Source organism: Brassica napus, chromosome C6 (genome assembly GCF_020379485.1).
Source record: "Brassica napus cultivar Da-Ae chromosome C6, Da-Ae, whole genome shotgun sequence".
Lineage (NCBI taxonomy): Eukaryota > Viridiplantae > Streptophyta > Magnoliopsida > Brassicales > Brassicaceae > Brassica > Brassica napus.
Window position 1 is genome coordinate 81,820 of NC_063449.1, and position 18,692 is coordinate 100,511.

Here is an 18,692-nt window from a genome sequence, read left to right on the forward strand (position 1 = left end):
TTAGAGTTTTTGTTCCAAAACAAATGAAGTTAAATATATAAAAATAATAATATTAAAATGTAAACTAATTTTTTTTTTGTGTTTGGTAATGTTGCAAATAAATTTATTTTATTATGACAAACATTATCATATAAAATTTGAGAATTCGGCAAAAAGAAACACAAACTTTGCACGAATTGCCAAAAAAAATCTGTACTCGAGCTTGGTCAAAAAAACACTTTACTTTTGTTGACTTTTTAGTTTATTAAGCAACTTAGGATTGACTGGTCATATTAACACACCGTGAACCCACAGTTAAGACACCATTAACTAGACGTTAAATGAAACGACGTCGTTTTCAAATGAGATGAAACGACGTCGTTTTACATGATTTTAAAATAAAAAGAAGTAGATCTTTGGTTTTGAACTCAGGTTGGTTGGGACAAATAGCAAGACATTTTACCACTGGGCTACTGACAATTTCAAAAAGGTTACAAACCCATTTAATTTTATTTGGTACTCATTGAATGTAAAAAAAATCTCTACAAACTTAAAAAGATCTTTAAAATTCCAAATTTTTTTAAAAAGTTCAAGAAAAAGTAATATTAAAATTAAATTATAAATAACTTTTTTTTGTTAAAAATGAAAAAATTCCAAAATAATTTGAAAAATAAAATTCCAGAAAATTTAAAAATTCAAAGAAAATGCAAAAAATTAAAGTTACAATTATCAGCTAAAAATTAAAATCGCATTCATAATGGTTACAATATTTATTTTAAGCATTTTAATTTAATTTTAATATGTGCGTATCTTTTTATGTGTGTATAGTTAATTTCAACTTTTAGCAGTTGTTTTTAAAAAAATGAAAATTTGGAAGATTTTTGATTTTTTTAAAGAAAAAATAATTTTTTTTTTAATTTTAGTTTCGAAATTAATTTTATAAAAAATTTCTATGTTTTTTAATTTTTTTGGAATTTTAAAGATCTTTATAAGTTTTTAGAGATTTTTTTTATATTTAATGAGTACAAAATAAAATCAAATGTGTTAGTAACTCCAGTGTCACTAGCCTAGTGGTAAAATACCTTGTCATTTGACCCAACCAACCTGGGTTCAAAACCAAGGATCTACTTATTTTTGTTTTCAAACCATATAAAACGACATCGTTTCATCTCATTTGAAAACGACGTCATTTCACTTAACGCCAACAATAAACGACATAAAATTTTTCTATTAAATTTTCTGACGGCGTGCTAAATTGGCAAGTCAACAAAAACATTGTTAATTAATTCTAAAGTCAATAAAAGTTTTGATGTTTTTTTGGCAGTCCAAAAGTTCACGTTTCTTTTGGCAATTCACGTAAAGGTGAGGTTTTTTTTCGGCCGAATTCCCTATAAAATTTGGGGTGGACTTTAGTTATTTAAATTGTAAAGTGTTGGGCTTTGAATAAAATCTATCCGGGCTTTTAGTCGACTAAATAAAAGAATAGCCCTAGAAGCCCTAGGGCATCCTTCTAATTCCCTCTATTTGGCCGAAGATCCACCGCTAGCTGTGAAAGATTGGAGTTGCAGGTATCTGAGGTTTTTGATTCTCTTATTGGGTCTATTGATTTATTCGGTCTTAATGAAAGCTTTGCTCGCAGGAATCTGAGAGACCGTGGTCCCTTGAGTGTCCTCCTCCAGTTGCTCCGGGAACCATGTCCTCCAGTACAGGTATATATATATCTCTTCATAACTCCTCTCTATAATACTTCATATCGGATCATTTAGTTGGCATTTGTATTACTTCATATCAGATCATCTTGTTGCCACGTTTTGGGACTGGAACACGTGCTCATGCCCTATTGAGTCTGAGGCCTCTGCTAGAACTCTAATCTCCAACATTGAAAGCGGTTTAGGCCAGGTTCCCCATGGCCATGAGTATCGCATCTGCAGAAATAACAGATTTCTTTGTGGGGATATAACTGCAATTGAAAGGAGCCTTCTCGTAGACCAACGTTTCGATTGTTACTATGCTCCCAGAAGAAATCCGTTTTGCGGTGAACATGCTCATCTTCTGCCTGATCAGAAAAGACTTGCCGCTGAGCTCGGTTTAGAGTCATTGTTGGTACATTATGCTGACGTTCACCGAGATTCCGGACCATGGAATATACTCTTAATTACAGGTGACTGAAAATTTTTGCACCCCTTCTCTATACAACAATGAATCGTGTTTGGTTCATTTTGTGACTTTGCACCTGATGCAGGTGATTCAAGTTTTGCAACTTCAATGGATTATCTTTACTACTCCGGATACACCATTTTCTTAGCGAAGCCAAGTGATGCAGCTGATAGTTTTGAACAGCACTCCAACTATGCATGGGATTGGACACCCTTGCATACTAGTGCAGCTACTCAACCGATTCATGTTCATCCTCCGTCTCCTTAAGCGTCGTTCTCATTGTGCATGTTGATTTATTTAAAAATATTTGATGTAGAATATTTGACTAGCTCTTTGTTTGTCGTATGAATCATGAGTATTTTGGACACCATTGACTCTTGCAACCTGTAGCTCTCTGTTCTCTTAATATGGAATATGCCTAGCCCCAGGCCCAAAATCTCCTAGTCATTTAAAAATAAACAGAGCAAGTAATACTCACCTCTAGAACAACTTGTCGAACACTTTTCTCTCTTATGTATCTTATCTGCCTCCCATGAATGCAAGATATCTCATGAGCTTTTTGGTTGTCTCCGTCTTCCCAGCTCCACTCTCTCCACTAACCAAAATAGACTTGCTCTTTGCCTCATTTATCATCGCCTTGGCATACATGGAAAGCGTTAGCTAATACAGTAATTTTCTATTCGTTGATTAACAACTTGTTACCTATAACTGGTGTCTGCAACCGGCAAACAGATGTGGGCTTAGCTCTCCAAACGCAGCTCCTTTATACTGCTCCATCATATGGACGCTATACAAATGTGGAGGTCTTTGGAATGGATTCACAGCAATCAAGATGTTTCCATTTTAAGTCTGCCTTAGTCAAAAAGATTGCAGTTAGATAATCTCTAAAGGTTTGATCAATGGAATGTTTTAAGATTACTGACATATATCTCATTTAGTGATAACCAGCAAGCAAGATTGTGGAGGACCTCTGGCTGATGGAGGTAAGCCAGTTTAGTCATGTCATCAACTCCTGCAGGTGGCGCCTCTGTATTCTTTGGATAGAGGCTAGAGATACTAGCAACAATCTGTAAATACCAAATTTATACTTTAGCTTTCTTCTAAGATTAATGGACCAGTAACAAAGTGGTTTTATAAGAAAATGAGAACTATCTTCTTACTGTTTTCCCATCTGCAGTGAGTATTGTTGCATTAGTGCCTTTGATTTCTGTCACTTCTCGATTAGTCCATGCAAGTTATGGATCCTTGACCCAGACATGTGACCCGAGTGTGATGTTTACAGGATTCCAGGTATGTAGCATAAGGCTTACCATAACGCAAGCTTCTGTAAGCTCTTATGGTTGAGTATCTGCGGCAGTTGAAGAACAGAGAGATCAAATCAAATCTCCTGAGTCATTTTCTTGAAAACCATGCTTGAGCATTTGATATGAAACTGTTTGGTGTAAGGTCACTACTCTTTCATATAATCTTTCTCCGTTTTCAAAGCTTTTAACTTTTGAACATGAATGGGTCCTCTGGTAGGTTTAACTAAATGTGAAATTTCTACTTTTAGAACAATAAAGTAGTTTGCTTTATATTTTGATATTGCAATTGCAACTTTGCTTTATATTTTGATATTGCAATTGCACCAACTTTTTCTCTTGATCGGCCATGACCATGTACTGTTTCGCTGTGAAAGTGAATTAATGTCTTTTTTTTTTTTTTCTCTCATCAAAAAGACATCAAAATTCACGTTTGGTTCCAATGATCTCTTGCAGAGCCAACTACTCATGAGGCGTATTGTGGGGTGCTTAGACTTGAAGTCATCACCTTAAAAGTGTTAACTTGTCCCATCTTGTTGAAAATTTTATTACTTTCTTGTTTTTATTTTATAATGTGTGTGTGTGTGAAGGCGGAAAATGGCTGGTGGAGCATCTCCGGAGGTGGCGGCTGAAGGCGGTGGTGGTTGAAGCTCCTTTTGGTTTAACTTTTCTAACTAGACTTGGTTTCATTTTTCTTTTATCTTTTTAATTTATTTACTAGGTGATTTTTTCGTGCTCATGCACGGATATAAATATTTATAAAACAAATATACTATAATAATAGATTGCTATATACTTTAATTTTAAACTAGATATTAATCCGCACATCCGTGCGGATATATTTATATTTTTAATTAACATTCAAAATATAAAATATGTTATAAAGATATATATTTAATATCAATTATATGTATATAATTTTTATTTTGAAAATTTATATTTGTTGAAATTTGTTTGATGATATTGTACAAATCAAATATTAATGAATTATTTTTTTATTTATTTAAAATGCAACATCAATATTAATAGTTTAATTTTAAACATTAGTTTTATATGAATTAATAAAATAAAAATTATTAGCTTCTTTGTTTAGAAATTTTTATTCTCGAAATGTTTTTATGCGACTAAATTAAATTATTTTTGCAATATTTTAAAATATTATTTTATTTAGTATATTATATTTCAGTTTAATGTTTTTATTTTTACTAAAAATATCAAACATAAAATGTTACAACCAATAAAATATTATTTATTTCGTTTTATCTAAAAATTTAATTTGATAATTTAAAAAAGAATTTTGTTATAATATTTAATTTCAAAAATAGTTACTGAAATATATAAAATATGGTTGATATTAAATATAATAAACAGTAAAATGATAATTACCTAATGACAATATATTTATCTTTTCTTAGGAATGTTATTGTTCAGATGTATATTGTTTTTCTTAGGAGAATATCATATATGAGTAACTTTAGGATATTTAGTTAAATTTCTAATGAATGGTCTAACAAATACTTGTGTATGTAGATAAAAATAGGACTCTATTTTAATAGGTTGGATATTATTGTTATAGATTCATGTGTTATTTAGTTTTGGCATTAGTGTGTCATGTTCAATGTGTTTAGCCTCCATTTATAAACTATGAGATTGTGGTTTTTTTTTTTATGGGGGATTTGCCAAAAATGACTCAAAACTTGATTTTGAATATAAAAGTGTACCCCCAAATTCAATCAAATGCAAAAGTAACCCAAAAGCCTAGTGAAATTACAACAGTCCCCTTATGAACAAACAAAAAACATATATTCAATTTTACCACTATAACCCTCCGTTAGAGAAGACTTCTTTGTAAGTCTTATCTATGATGACTTCTTTGTAAGTCTTCTCGTTCAGTAGATCTTAAAAATAATTTTATAAAAAAATATTCTGATGGGTAAAAAATTGAAATCATGTAATAATAATGATGTAAATTTAGTTCATCTGAAATTGAATTATTTTCAACGTAGATGAGTGAATGTATATTGGCTCATGAGTCATTGGTTTAGGGTTTGGTAACATATGTTATAGTATTATATGTATCTTTAGGATTAGATTCTGAAATCTTACCTTCATTTTTTTTCGTTTTCAGATTGACCCATATATGTTTAGTAATTATATAATAATTTGATTTAAACGCTTTCTAAGTTTTTTTTAAGTTTAAGAAAGTGTTTTTTTGCATAGTTAATTGATTTTAGGATTGGAAGACCCACAGAAGACTTAAAAAGAAGTCTTCAGACACATCTCGTCTAAATTTTAGTAGAATTTATGGTTCCCGCCTAAATTTTAGAATAATTTAGGTTTCCCGCCTAAATCAAAATCTTCCATAAGTCTTCCATAAGTCTTCCAGGAGTCTTCCATAAGTATTTCAGAGAAAGTCTTCTCATGGATTAGATCTTAAAAATAGTTTAAAATTTTTATAAAAAATATTTTCATGGGTTCAAATTTGAAATCATGTAATAATAAACATTTTTCAATGATGTAAATTTTGTTTATCTGAAATTGAATTATATTCAACATAGATGAGTGAATGTAGATTAGTTCATGAGTTATTGGTTTAGGGTTTGGTAACATATGTTATAGTATTGTTGGTATCTTTAGGGTTAGATTTGAAATCTTATATTCATTTTTTTCCTTTTTTTAAATAGACCTATATATGTTTAGTAACTATCTAATAATTTGATTTAAACATTTTCTAAGTTTTTTTAAGTTTATAAAGGTTATTTTGCATAGTTAACAATAATATAAAGTGATGTTATTAAATCAAATTTTTGGAATAACAAAAACCTATAAAATCTCAAAATAAATGAAAAGCACAAGAATGTTAAACCGAACCCAAATTTACATATTTTATTAATCCAAGTAAATGAAATTATTGATATATGTATAATTGTATTGTGAACTACCCCTCCCATAATAACTGAATAAATACTCAAACAAACCAACCATGTTGACAAACAAAACATTAATATATAATTTATATGATAAGAACATTTTCTATCTATTGATATTTTCATTTCTAAATGCTACTCCCCCTGTTTCATTTTAAGTGTCACTATGGGTTTGTGCACACAGATTAAAGAAACAATTAATTTTGTATATTTTCTATATAAAAACAAAATTACCTATACACATAAACATATTTCAAACAATATAAAAATAAATTGTTAAATAAAATTAATAAATTTTGCATTGAAAGTCAAAAAAGATATTTATTTTATAACGAAAAATTCTCTACAATGACACTCAATATGAACGGAGGAAGTAAAATAGAAAAATAAGCAATAGTCAATCTATATTTTTAAAAATTTAAAATTGATTTTGATATTTTCCTATAAAATAGCATTTATGTATTATAAAATATATATTTGTTATTTTCAAATGGTCTTTTAACTTTCACACTTTAATAATTATAACTACCAAATCATTTTTGAAAATAAAGTTTTTATAAAAAAAGAATCACATTTTTCTTTACATAATTTTATTTTAAAAAATTTAGTTTAAACAAAGTTATAATTTGGTGAAACTCTTGAAATATATAAATCAATTTTTTTACTTATAAACTTTTTAATATTATATTATAACGATAAATGTAATTATTATGTGTGTATATATAATATTAACCAGTTGATGGCCCATAACTTATGTGTGCTAAATATAAATACTAATTTTTTTAATTATAATATTTAGTTTTATAAAAATTAAATTATTAAATTAAATACAAATTTAAATTATTATTATAAATTATAAAAATCCAATATTCATATTGATAATCAATGTATTAATTTTTTTGTTTTATTGTGTTATTTATGGAAAGTAGATTTTGGATCAAAATATTTTTTATAATAATAATTGAATTAGGAAACTTGGATTTGAATATAAACACTTATTATATTTGTGCACTGAAAAAATATCTAGTGGTAATAAAAGTATTATAATTAAATAATCACAACCCATAAAACTTCAACAACATAACAATAACCAAAACATATTATATGTTATCAATAATTTAGATTTTTTAAATAATGTGAAAAAAACACAAAATAATAAATCACAAACATTATCTATGTATTCTCGTAGACTATATTTATATTATGTTTACTATTTTCCAAAATTTTAGTTTTCATGCTTCCATATATATTTTAATATTTTTAGTTAATTTTCATTTTGTAGTTTATATAATATTTACTATTTTGGTTTTAAATATAATATTTTGATAAAATCTGTGATTTTACAGATAAATTCATTATGAGCATAAATTCATTTGTGATGTTGATTTTGGTAATGTACAAATACAAAATTTTTTATTTTAAGATAGGAATATGATTGTTTGATATTAAATGTATAAAAAAACTTCAGCTTGTGCTTTCTTCCTGAGAAACCATGCTGAATCCTAAAAATGTTATCCCATAATTGTGGAGACCATAAGAAACAACCAAAAACCTGTTGAGTTTCTGTGCAGTGGATTTAAGGGTTACTGATCATGAGAATTGTGTTTTGTCGGAATTGATATCTTGCATATTTGCATTGTTTTAAGATTCCATTTTGTACATAATGATCATATAGAGTAAGAGTTTAGCATCTTTAGGATCCATTTTGCATTCATATGTCTTAATCAGGTATTAGAGTGACCTATGGAGTGATTGGAGGTGTTTAGAGGCATGGGAGTTAAAGAAAATATGAAAATGAAGTTTAGTTCGAGTTCAAACCAGTTCAACTCGGGGAGAACCAGTGCGGGTTAGTTTACCCGCGTGGAGATGTCGAGAAGAACAGAGGGAAGAACTTCAACGCGGCTTGGAGCAACGCGGGGTCGAGTACCCGCTCGCATAAGCTAGAAGAATCATCGGAAATCCAGCGCGGGAAGATGACGCGGGTTGGTGTCGATCGTCTCAACCCGCGTCACGAAGAGGCGGGACGGAGCCACGCGGGATGGAGCCATGCGGGATCGACTACCCGCGCGCATGACGAGAGAGTAGCCTCGACAGTCTGACGCGGGACGAAGGCCGCGGGTTCCACTACCCGCGCGCATGAAGCAGAAGATCAGCGAGCATCCGACGCGGGTTGTATGACGCGGGGTATGCCCAGTCGCTCCGACCCGAGTCGATACTTTACCTTAGTCGAATTTTAATATTTTCAAGGGCTTTTTAGACTTTTTAATGGAAACCATTAGGTTTACCAAAGACATATAAATACTTTTGTAATCCCAAGAGGGGATCTTATCTTGTTTTCTCTATCTAATCACAAAGAACTTTTAGGTGAAAGATCTTATCTTGATCATTTTCTTTTGTGATTGTTTGATTATTGGGATCACTAATCATGATTAGCACCAAATCATCATTGATTCTTGGGCTCATCATGAAGAGTAGTGAGTAGTCATCTTTGGATTCATGGGTTAGGGAGACTAAGGGTGATTAAGCTAGATCTAAGGTGTTTTAGTATGAATCCATCTTGTTCCTTGCTAGTAGAGTGCTTTTAATGCAACTCTAGAGTTGGCCTCTCTAAAGTTGAGCTCTAGGCATTTCATGCCTGAAAGGTGTTTGATGAAATGTCTGAACCAACTCTCCTAAGCTTTAAACATTATTTACCAAAGAGATTTGTTGTTAAAGGTGTTAAGATGGCTAGTAGACTTGAGATTAATGATTATTTAGATAACATTCAACCAAAGAGATTTGATGCTTGAGTTATCTTAGTAAATGAACATTCATCTAGAGGTAGAGTTTGTTTAGGATGGTGTCTAGGTCTAAGGTAGATAGATTGGTTGAAAGTTAACATCTTTAGATTGAAACTTGATCACCCAAGGTCAATTCCTTTAGCCCATGAATTCTCTTATCCTATAAGAAAGAAAGCTTTGTCCTTTATTGCATTTTAGTATCATTCTAGCTTAAAAATCATCTCACCAATTGATAGCACTTAGATTAAGCATGGTCTTGCATTCCCTTTGCTTTAGAATCACTTAGAACTGGTTTGACATCTTTTATTCTACAACATTTGATTAGGAGCCTTGAAATTCCTATCATCAAATTGGCGCCGTTGCCAAATTCTAAGTTGATTGTGACATTGAGATTTAGTCATTTGCTTGAGACTAAGTCAATTTTTGTTTAATTGTGTTATTGCTTTTCTTTCTTTTTTCTCCCTTGAATTTCAGGTGTATGAACACAAGGAGCAGAGGTCCAACAAACCTAGTTCCAAGAGTTGAAGACATTAGAGCACTTGAGAGGGAGATTGCAAGACAGAGAAGAGAAGTAGAGCAACAAGCTCATTTGCAAAGGTTGGGGTTTGATATGGAGAATCTGCCTCAAGATGGTTGCCCAAGGAGGCATTGATCCAAGAGCTGATCACCTTCGACCACAGCGCCAGCCACAACACCCACCACGCCAAGCTCGCGCCATTGGAGCCTATGATCAACCTCACATTAATGGTCATAGGTTAGGAATCAGAGCACCACCAGTGGAGAACAACAACTTCGAGATCAAGTTAGGGCTGCTCAACACCATAGAGAACAACAAGTATCATGGTCTTGCTGCTGAAGACCCTTTTGATCACTTGTACAAGTTTGATAAGTATTGTGGCTTGTCCAAGACAAATGGTATTTCTGAAGATGCCTTCAAGTTGAAGCTGTTCCCTTTCTCTTTGGGAGACAAGGCACACCAGTGGGAGAAGACTCTTCCAAGTGACACTGTCACCACTTGGGAAGAGTGTAAGAGAGCTTTCCTAGACAAGTTCTTCTCTACTTCAAGGACAACTAAGATCAGGAACGAAATCTCTGGGTTTCAACAGAAAGGTCTAGAGAGTTTCAGTGAAGCATGGGAGAGGTTCAAGGGCTATTGGTCTCAATGTCCTCATCATGGTTTCAGCAAGGAGAGTTTGCTTAGCACCTTCTACAGAGGAGCTCTACCACAGTGCAGAAACAGGCTTGACACTACCAGCAATGGTTTCTTCTTGGGGAGAACCGAGGAAGAGGCAGAGGAACTGGTAGAGAACATGGCTAAGAGTGACTCGGTTTACAGTGAGGAGCATGATAGGGTCAACAGAAGTGATGATCAACAGACAAAGAAAGAGATCAAGTCCTTGCAAGAGAAGATGGACTTGCTTCTTTCCAACTAAGCTAAGCAAGAGCAGATGAACTTTGTGGGTGGTCCTAATCAAGAGGTTCTTCCCAAGACCAATGAGGTTGATGGTTTGGAAGGCCAAGAAGAGCTGTGCTTCATCAACAACAATGGTTCTTGGTACAGGAAGGAGCCTAACTTTCAGTACAACAACTACCAGCAAAGGTCCTACTCTAACAACCAGCAAGGAGGATACCAACAGAAGCAAAACACTCAGCAAGGGAGCTATCAACCTAGACAAAACACCCCTCCTGGTTTCAACAATAACAAGAATCAGTCTACTTAGGCTCAAGGAAGTTATTCCCAAGCTCTAGCTTCGGATACAAGTGTGGATGCAATGTTCAAGAAACTCTTGGATTTTCAGGCAAAGAATGAGAAGACAATGGGGTATGAGTTCAAGAACATTCACTCCAAGATTGATGGAAGCTACAATGAGCTCAACAACAAGATCAGACATTTGGAGAACCAGTTTGCTTCAATGAATTCTCAACCAAGTCGCCAACAAGGGGCATTACCTGGAAAGCCAGAGCAAAATCCCAAGGAAACTATGAAAGCAATCACCCTACGGAGTGGTAAATAGTTATCTCCAAGAATTCTCACCAAGGATGGTGAAAAGCAAGGTGGGGAGGTAGCTATCAACATAGATGATGAAGTGGTGATTGTAGATGAGAAGGTTGATGAAGAAATTCTAGAGAAGATTGTTGAAGCTAAGGGTAAAGGAAAGGTTGGAGAAGAGAAGAGGACAATGAAACATGGTGAAACTGCTACTCCAACAAAGGACTCCTCTTTTGTTCCTCCTCCCTATGAGCCAAAGCTACCATTCCCTGGAAGATTCAAAAGACAGCTATTGGAGAAGTACAAGGCACTCTTTGAGAAACAAATGAGTGAAGTTCAGATCACAATGCCCAATGTTTTTATGCTGGTTCCTCAATACAGCAAATTCTTGAAAGATGCTGTAGCTGCAAAGAAGAAAGAGATGGAGGGCATGATGATCCTTACCCACGAGTGCAGTGCCATTATCCAGAGGTTAGATGTTCCAAGGAAGCTAGTGGATCCAGGATGTTTCACCTTACCTTGTGCTCTAGGACCCATGGTATTTGAACGGTGTCTTTGCGATCTTGGGGCTAGTGTCAGCTTGATGCATTTATCTATTGCAAAGAAGCTTGGATTTACTCAATACAAGAAGTGTAAACTCTCTTTGGTGTTGGCTGATAGATCAGTGAAGATTCCTGTAGGTATTTTAGAAGACCTCCCCTTGATGGTTGGTAACTTTGAGATCCCTACTGATTTTGTTGTGTTGGAGATGGGGGAGGAAGCCCAAGACCCTTTGATCCTTGGAAGACCATTCTTAGCCACAGCAGGAGCTATTGTGAATGTTAGACAAGGAAAGATTGATCTTCATCTTGGACAAGGGAACATTATCCACTTTGACATCAATGAAGTGATGAAGAAGCCAACCATCCAGAACCAAGTTTTCTACATTGATGAAATGGACGCTCTAGCTGATGAGCTTCTAGAAGAGTTGACACTTGAAGACTCTCTACAGCATGCTTTAACAATTGAGAGAGAAGTCCAAGTGATTGAGAACAAAGAAAGTGACGCCTATGTGAAAATGTTGGATTCTCACAAGGGGATTAGTGGTGAAGGTCAGTATGAGGAGCTTACATATGAGGCTCACCATGCTTCCTCGGCCACTCAACAAGAGAACCTCCAAGAGGATGATTGGAGTGAACTCAAGGCACCAAAAGTGGAGCTTAAACCTCTTCCCCATGGTGTAAGGTACGCTTTCCTTGGCCCTAATGAAACTTACCCTGTCATAGTGAGTAGTGAGCTTAGTGAAGATGAATTGTCTAAACTTTTGAATGAACTTAAAAAGTATAGAAAGGCAATAGGCTACTCACTAAATGATATTAAAGGGATATCACCTTCTTTATGCATGCATAGGATACATCTAGAGAATGAATCTATGACTTCTATAGAACATCAAAGAAGGTTGAATCCCAACTTGAAAAATGTTGTTAAGAAAGAGATTCTGAAACTCTTAGATGCAGGAGTAATATATCCTATTTCAGATAGCAAATGGGTGTCTCCTGTGCATGTTGTCCCAAAGAAGGGAGGAAATAATGTGGTAAAAAATGATAAGGATGAACTAATACCAACAAGAACAATAACAGGACATAAGATGTGCATAGATTATCGAAAACTTAACTCAGCATCTAGAAAAGATCATTGTTGGGGTCAAAAACGGTTACGACGGAATTACCACCCGAAAATCTTCGGAGATCGTATTTCCGAAAGAGATAATAAAAAGGAAGATGTAACTTTAGTAAAATATAACCAAACACGAAGTTTTTACGAAGAAGTATCCTTGAAGATTCAAAACAAACTAACCAAGCTCGACCGTTGCGTAATTACCACGGATACACGCTGTCCGGTCGCTGCGTAGCAACCAAGTCCGAGCCAAAGCTCGGTCGCTACGAAGCGACCGAGCTCGAGTCAAAGCTCGGTCGCTACGTAGCGACCAAGCTCGGCCAAGCTCGGTCGCTACGTAGCGAGGCGATCGTCCCGCTCGGTCGCTACGTAGCGGCCGAGCTCGAGCCAAAGCTCGGTCGCTACATAGCGACCGAGCGATTGTCCCGCTCGGTCGCTACGTAGCGACCGAGCTCGAGCCAAAGTTCGGTCGCTACGTAGCGACCGAGCGCTCGTACCGCTCGGTCGCTACGTAGCGATCGAGCTTGTGCGGAAGCTCGGTCGGTACGTAGCGACCGAGCGATCATCCCGCTTGGTCGCTACATAGCGACCGAGCTCGGCCAAGCTCGGTCCTTACGTAACGACCAAGCGATCGTCCCGCTCGGTCGCTACGTAGCGACCGAGCTCGAGCCGAAGCTAGGTCGCTACGTAGCGACCGAGCACTCGTCCCGCTCGGTCGCTACGTAGTGACCGAGCGATCGTCCCGCTCGGTCGCTACGTGGCGACCGAGCGATCGTCCCACTCGGTCGCTACGTAGCGACCGAGCGATCATCCCGCTCGGTCGCTACGTAGCGTCCGAGCTCGAGCCAAAGTTCGGTCGCTACGTAGCGACCGAGCGATCGTCCCGCTCGGTCGCTACGTAGCGACCGAGCTCGAGCCGAAGCTCGGTCGCTACGTAGCGACCGAGCACTCGTACCGCTCGGTCGCTACATAGCGACTGAGCTCGAGCCAAAGTTCGGTCGCTACGTAGCGACCGAGCGATCGTCCCGCTCGGTCGCTACGTAGCGACCGAGCTCGAGCCGAAGCTCGGTCGCTACGTAGCGACCGAGCACTCGTACCGCTCGGTCGCTACATAGCGATCGAGCTCGAGCCGAAGCTCGGTCGCTACGTAGCGACCGAGCGATCATCCCGCTCGGTCGCTACATAGCGACCGAGCTCAGCCAAGCTCGGTCGTTACGTAGCGACCGACCGATCGTCCCGCTCGGTCGCTACGTAGCGACCGAGCGATCGTCCCGATCGGTCGCTACGTAGCGACCGAGCTCGAGCCGAAGCTAGGTCGCTATGTAGCGACCGAGCACTCGTCCCGCTCGGTCGCTACGTAGTGACCGAGCGATCGTCCCGCTCGGTCGCTACGTAGCGACCGAGCTCGGCCAAGCTCGGTCGCTACGTAGCGACCGAGCGATCGTCCCGCTCGGTCGATACGTAACGACCGAGCTCGAGCCAAAGCTCGGTCGCTACTCAGCGACCGAGCTCGAGCCAAAGCTCGGTCGCTACGTAGCGACCAAGCGCTCGTCCTGCTCAGTCACCACGTAGCGACCGAGCGTTCGTCCCGCTCGGTCACTACGTAGCGACCGAGCTCAAGCCAAAGCTCGGTCGCTACGTTGCGACCGAGCGTTCGTCCCGCTCGGTCGCTACGTAGCAACCGGGCTCGAGCCGAAGTTCAGTCGCTGTGTAGCGATTAAACCCTTCCGAACATCGATACGACATCAATCCATGCATTCTCGTCAAACCTTCGAATGCTATCTCCCGAAGACCGTAGGAAGCTCAGTCTGTGTTTTCCGCTATTCAAATTCATCGATCAAACTTCGCGGATTAGAAACCGCGGAAAGTTCGTTCTTTATCAAAAAGAATTCGTAGTAAACGTGTCGAATCGGAAGATGGCCCAAAGGGATCTAAAACACGACTCGAGGCCCATCCTACGATTTCTTAACCAAAAGCCCGTAAACCGCAGCACGGTTTACGCTTGGTCCACAAGGAAGGATAAATGTCAAGTTTCCGCGGATAAATACGGAAGTTTTGAAGATAATTGGAAGATCGGGAAAAATGGAATATCTCCATTTTTATGCTATGACGGCTTAAGGGCAGAAGAGTAAAAGCGTAAACCGACCTTGGAGCTAGTATATAAGGAGTCCTAGGCGAGGAGCATGGCAGAGGACTTTTCAGAGCAAACTTAGCACTTAGAGCAATTTAGGCAATTTTCCGTTTTTGTTATTTCGAGCTGCGACTCAATTAGGTTTAGCCGTCTTAGGGTTGCTAGAACTAGGAATCTCGCCGACAGCTCTCGAGCCCAAGCTTATACCTTGTTGTAAACGCTCATACGCAGATTCGGAATAAGATCTACTTTGCTCTCTTTTTCGATTTCTTATTCTTATCGTTGTTATTCTCGTGTTCTGATTGTTTGACGTGTGGTAATTAGCAGATATCCGGGTCCTCTGGGAAATTAGGGTTTTCCTAGTTTCCTTATTTAAACGGAAATCGACAGTGCGAATTTCGGTTCCCACAGTTTGGCGCTAGAAGGAGGGGGGGGGGTACGGATCAATCTAACCCGCAAAAGCCACATCACTCTCGATCAGACATGTCAACTAACGACGCGGATAACGTGCAAACTCCTCTTAACGGAGGCAGCGGCACCGATCTCCACACTCCAGTAGCGGACGTATCCGTGGCCAACGCACGAGCCAACGCCGCGACACTCGAGGAGTTTAAAAAGATGTTCGCCACCTATGAGAAAAGGTCGGAAGAACAGGATAAGCTCGTGAATACCTTGACCCAACAGGTTGAAACCTTAACGGCAAGGACCCAAGCAATCCGCCCCCGCGGAACCACCAAAATCCGCGGGAAAAGGCTCGACTTCGCTACCCCACTCGACAGATCAAGAGTCGTGCGGGAACGACCTTCCGGTCAAAACCCTAGCGAGAAATCTCCCATCGAAAAGGGGAACCCTGAAAGTCTTCCGCCCCCTGCAAAGGACTCGGAGGATAACGAAGCCGAACACATTGACCTGGATCCTAGCGATGTTTCCAACGACACCGACGAGGACGTCGACAGACATCCGAGAACGACCAGAAGCCGATCTGCTCGGGAAGGCTCCCCGTTCGAAAAACCAATGACGGAAGAGGAAGAAATCGCCTATTGGAACGAACAGGAGGAGCTGGCTGAAAGACAAACCGAGCACACTCGCAGTAAACGCCGACAGGCTCGGAAATCTACTGACGAGACATCGGATATCCGCGATCTTCGCGACTACATCACCAAGACTGCGGCAGAAGTGAGGGCCGTAAAGTCTCAAATCCATCATGCTACTAGTGCTGCCCCCGAAATCGATCGACTGTTGGAAGGAGCTCCGAAGACCCCTTTAACCAATCGCATTTCGGACATGAGGGTGTCCGATCCGGGAAAAATCAAAGTACCGAAGTATGATGGTACGGCCGATCCAAAAGCGCACCTTCAGGCTTTCCACATCGCGATGGGAAGAGCTAGACTGAAGGACGGCGAAAAGGATGCCGGCCACTGCCGCCTGTTCGTTGAAAACCTGGACGGAGCAGCACTTGAATGGTTCGCACGCCTTCGTCGTAACACCATCGGGAGTTTCCGACAGCTCGCATCGGAATTTCTCAAGCAATACTCTGTATTCATAGACAGAGAAACTTCCGATGTTGACCTCTGGAGTCTCTCCCAGAGGGAAGACGAACCCCTCCGCGAGTTTATCAGTCGGTTCAAGCTGATAATGTCAAGGGTCAGTGGGATAAGCGACAAAGTGGCCATCGACGCGCTGAGAAAGACGCTCTGGTACAAGTCGAAATTCAGAAAGTGGATAACTCTCGACAAACCACGAACGATCCAGGACGCCCTCCACAAAGCAACGGACTACATCATAGTAGAGGAGGAAACTAAAGTCTTATCGCAAAAACATAAGGCGGTAAGACCATCCTCGAAAGACGTGGACCCGAAAGGGAAAAAGAAGAACTCTCGTAACGGCAAGTACGTCCATCACGAGGGGGAAGATCTCCAGGGGGCGCATAACTATGCGATCAACTCGGATCAGGGTCGGACCACGGGCAACACATGGACTCGCAATCAAGGGTATGACGAAAACACCTTCTGCGAGTTCCACCAATCCCGAGGACATTCCACAACCAACTGCAAAGTCTTGGGAGCAAGACTGGCCGCGAAGCTACTCGCTGGAGAGCTCTCGGAAGTAACTAGCGTCAAGGATCTGATCCTCGATTCTGATCGCCCTCCAAAGACGGACAGAAATCCGTCCGCTGAAAAATCCCCTCAACAAAACCAGCCTGGGGATAAACGCGGCAGGAGGCCAGACGACAAAGGGAACGATAACAATCGCCGCAGAGTCAATATGATCATCGGAGGATCACAATACTGCGGCGACACTGTGTCGGCCATCAAGGCTTACCAACGGAAGGCGGAGTCGAGCGCAAATTGGTCTACATGGTCTCCTCCCCGAGATGGCCAAAATTGCTCGATCACCTTCACAAAGGAAGAGGCCGGCGGCATCGATCAACCTCACTGCGACCCGCTCGTCATAGATCTCGTTATACGAGACTTAGAAGTCGGAAGGGTACTCGTCGACACGGGAAGCACGGTCAACGTAATCTTCCGCGACACTCTCAAACGGATGAGCATCGAACTCGGAGAAGTAATTCCGACGCCAAAACCACTCACGGGTTTTTCAGGCGAAGTATCGATGACTCTTGGATCGATCCAATTGCCAGTCATGGCCAAGGAGATCACGAAAATCGTCGAGTTCGCGGTGGTCGATCATCCCGCTATCTACAACGTGATCATGGGAACCCCATGGCTCAACGCCATGCAGGCAGTTCCGTCAACCTTCCACCTGGGTCTCAAATTCCCAACCCCAAGCGGAGTCGCGGCCATCTGGGGGTGCCAAAAACAGTCGCGGCTATGCTTCCTCGCAGAGCACAAGTTAAGGCAAATCACGACTTCTGCAGCTGTAAACGGCAAGCGCACGAAGATAGACCAATCTTCGGCCAAAAGCACCCCGGAAAAAACGAATTAAAAACGTCTACCAACGCAAACGCATCGGACGTCGAAGCTCGACACAAGTCTGAAGCCCACGCTACAACTCAACCGGAACATCCGGAAAATAGCGTTGACCCAGCCACGATCGACAAGGTCAAGGCGGACATCACGACATCTACCGCCGAGTAAGAACACTCACGGCATGAAACATAACTACGAGATGGCTTGATCCTCGAAAGGGGTACGTAGGCAGCTCGTCAAAAGACGAGTTCAGCTATCCCCCTCTCTAAAAAGGGGGGGAATGGGTGCGTATACTCGTATACTCCCACTTAAAAAATCGCCATTATTGTAATCGAGTTTTTAAGAAACTTCAAAAACTTTTACTACAATATACGTTGTCCTTTTTATCGGAAAACGTTTACGCTTCAGTTAAACACAAAATTTTGTCAGGACACGCCTGGAAACATTAAGACTCTTGTCTGCAGCCTCATCCGGCCCAAAAATCGTAAAAAAATCATCATCCTTCAAACGCACAAAGATACACGTATAATCCTCGAAACAACTGCGAGACGTCGCAAAGTTAAAATTCGAAGATAATACGAACAAATTGTCCGAACGCGACCACCAAAACCTTACACCCCGTTCGTCGATTGGCCCCGACGAACACGCCAGCCGTCTTAAACAAACGCAATTCGATCACTCTTTTGATCTTTAAAAACGTCCAGCACAAGGACAAAAGCGCGCTACAACAAAAATCCGAAATTTTGGTTTAGCACTTCCAGTTAAATCTGAGAAGATGCTCGATTCGTACCATACAAGTCATATAAGCCGAGAACATATCGCGGACTTTAAATCGGTGCGA

General features: G+C 39.6%; 1 protein-coding gene, 1 long non-coding RNA gene and 1 other non-coding gene across 4 annotated transcripts; 1 reads left to right on the forward strand and 2 right to left on the reverse strand.

Moving 5' to 3' along the window:
• Positions 1-1,427: 1,427 nt before the first annotated feature.
• On the forward strand, positions 1,428-2,506 carry LOC125588772. Its single transcript, XM_048760545.1, has 4 exons — positions 1,428-1,547; positions 1,619-1,688; positions 1,772-2,140; positions 2,222-2,506. The coding sequence occupies exons 2-4, from the start codon at positions 1,673-1,675 to the stop codon at positions 2,401-2,403; spliced, it is 567 nt and encodes a 188-aa protein (XP_048616502.1). The 5' UTR covers positions 1,428-1,547; positions 1,619-1,672; the 3' UTR covers positions 2,404-2,506.
• A 38-nt stretch (positions 2,507-2,544) lies between these two features.
• Positions 2,545-3,787, reverse strand: LOC125588773. Of its 2 annotated transcripts, XR_007324902.1 has the most exons (4): positions 3,297-3,787; positions 3,060-3,203; positions 2,839-2,985; positions 2,545-2,772 (listed from the first exon to the last, which is right to left on the reverse strand). It is a non-coding gene; the product is annotated as an uncharacterized LOC125588773 (long non-coding RNA). The 2 variants fall into 2 exon arrangements; XR_007324901.1 differs by having other exon boundaries at positions 2,545-2,985; positions 3,297-3,784.
• Positions 3,788-10,217: 6,430 nt separating this feature from the next.
• LOC125589526 lies at positions 10,218-10,324 on the reverse strand. Its single transcript, XR_007325708.1, has one exon. It is a non-coding gene; the product is annotated as a small nucleolar RNA R71 (small nucleolar RNA).
• Between the last annotated feature and the right edge of the window lie 8,368 nt (positions 10,325-18,692).

Excerpts from the sequence above, each read along its gene's own strand:
- LOC125588772 (XM_048760545.1), top strand. Across the intron at positions 2,141-2,221 it reads GAATATACTCTTAATTACAG|GTGATTCAAGTTTTGCAACT; the intron begins GTGACTGAAAAT and ends CACCTGATGCAG.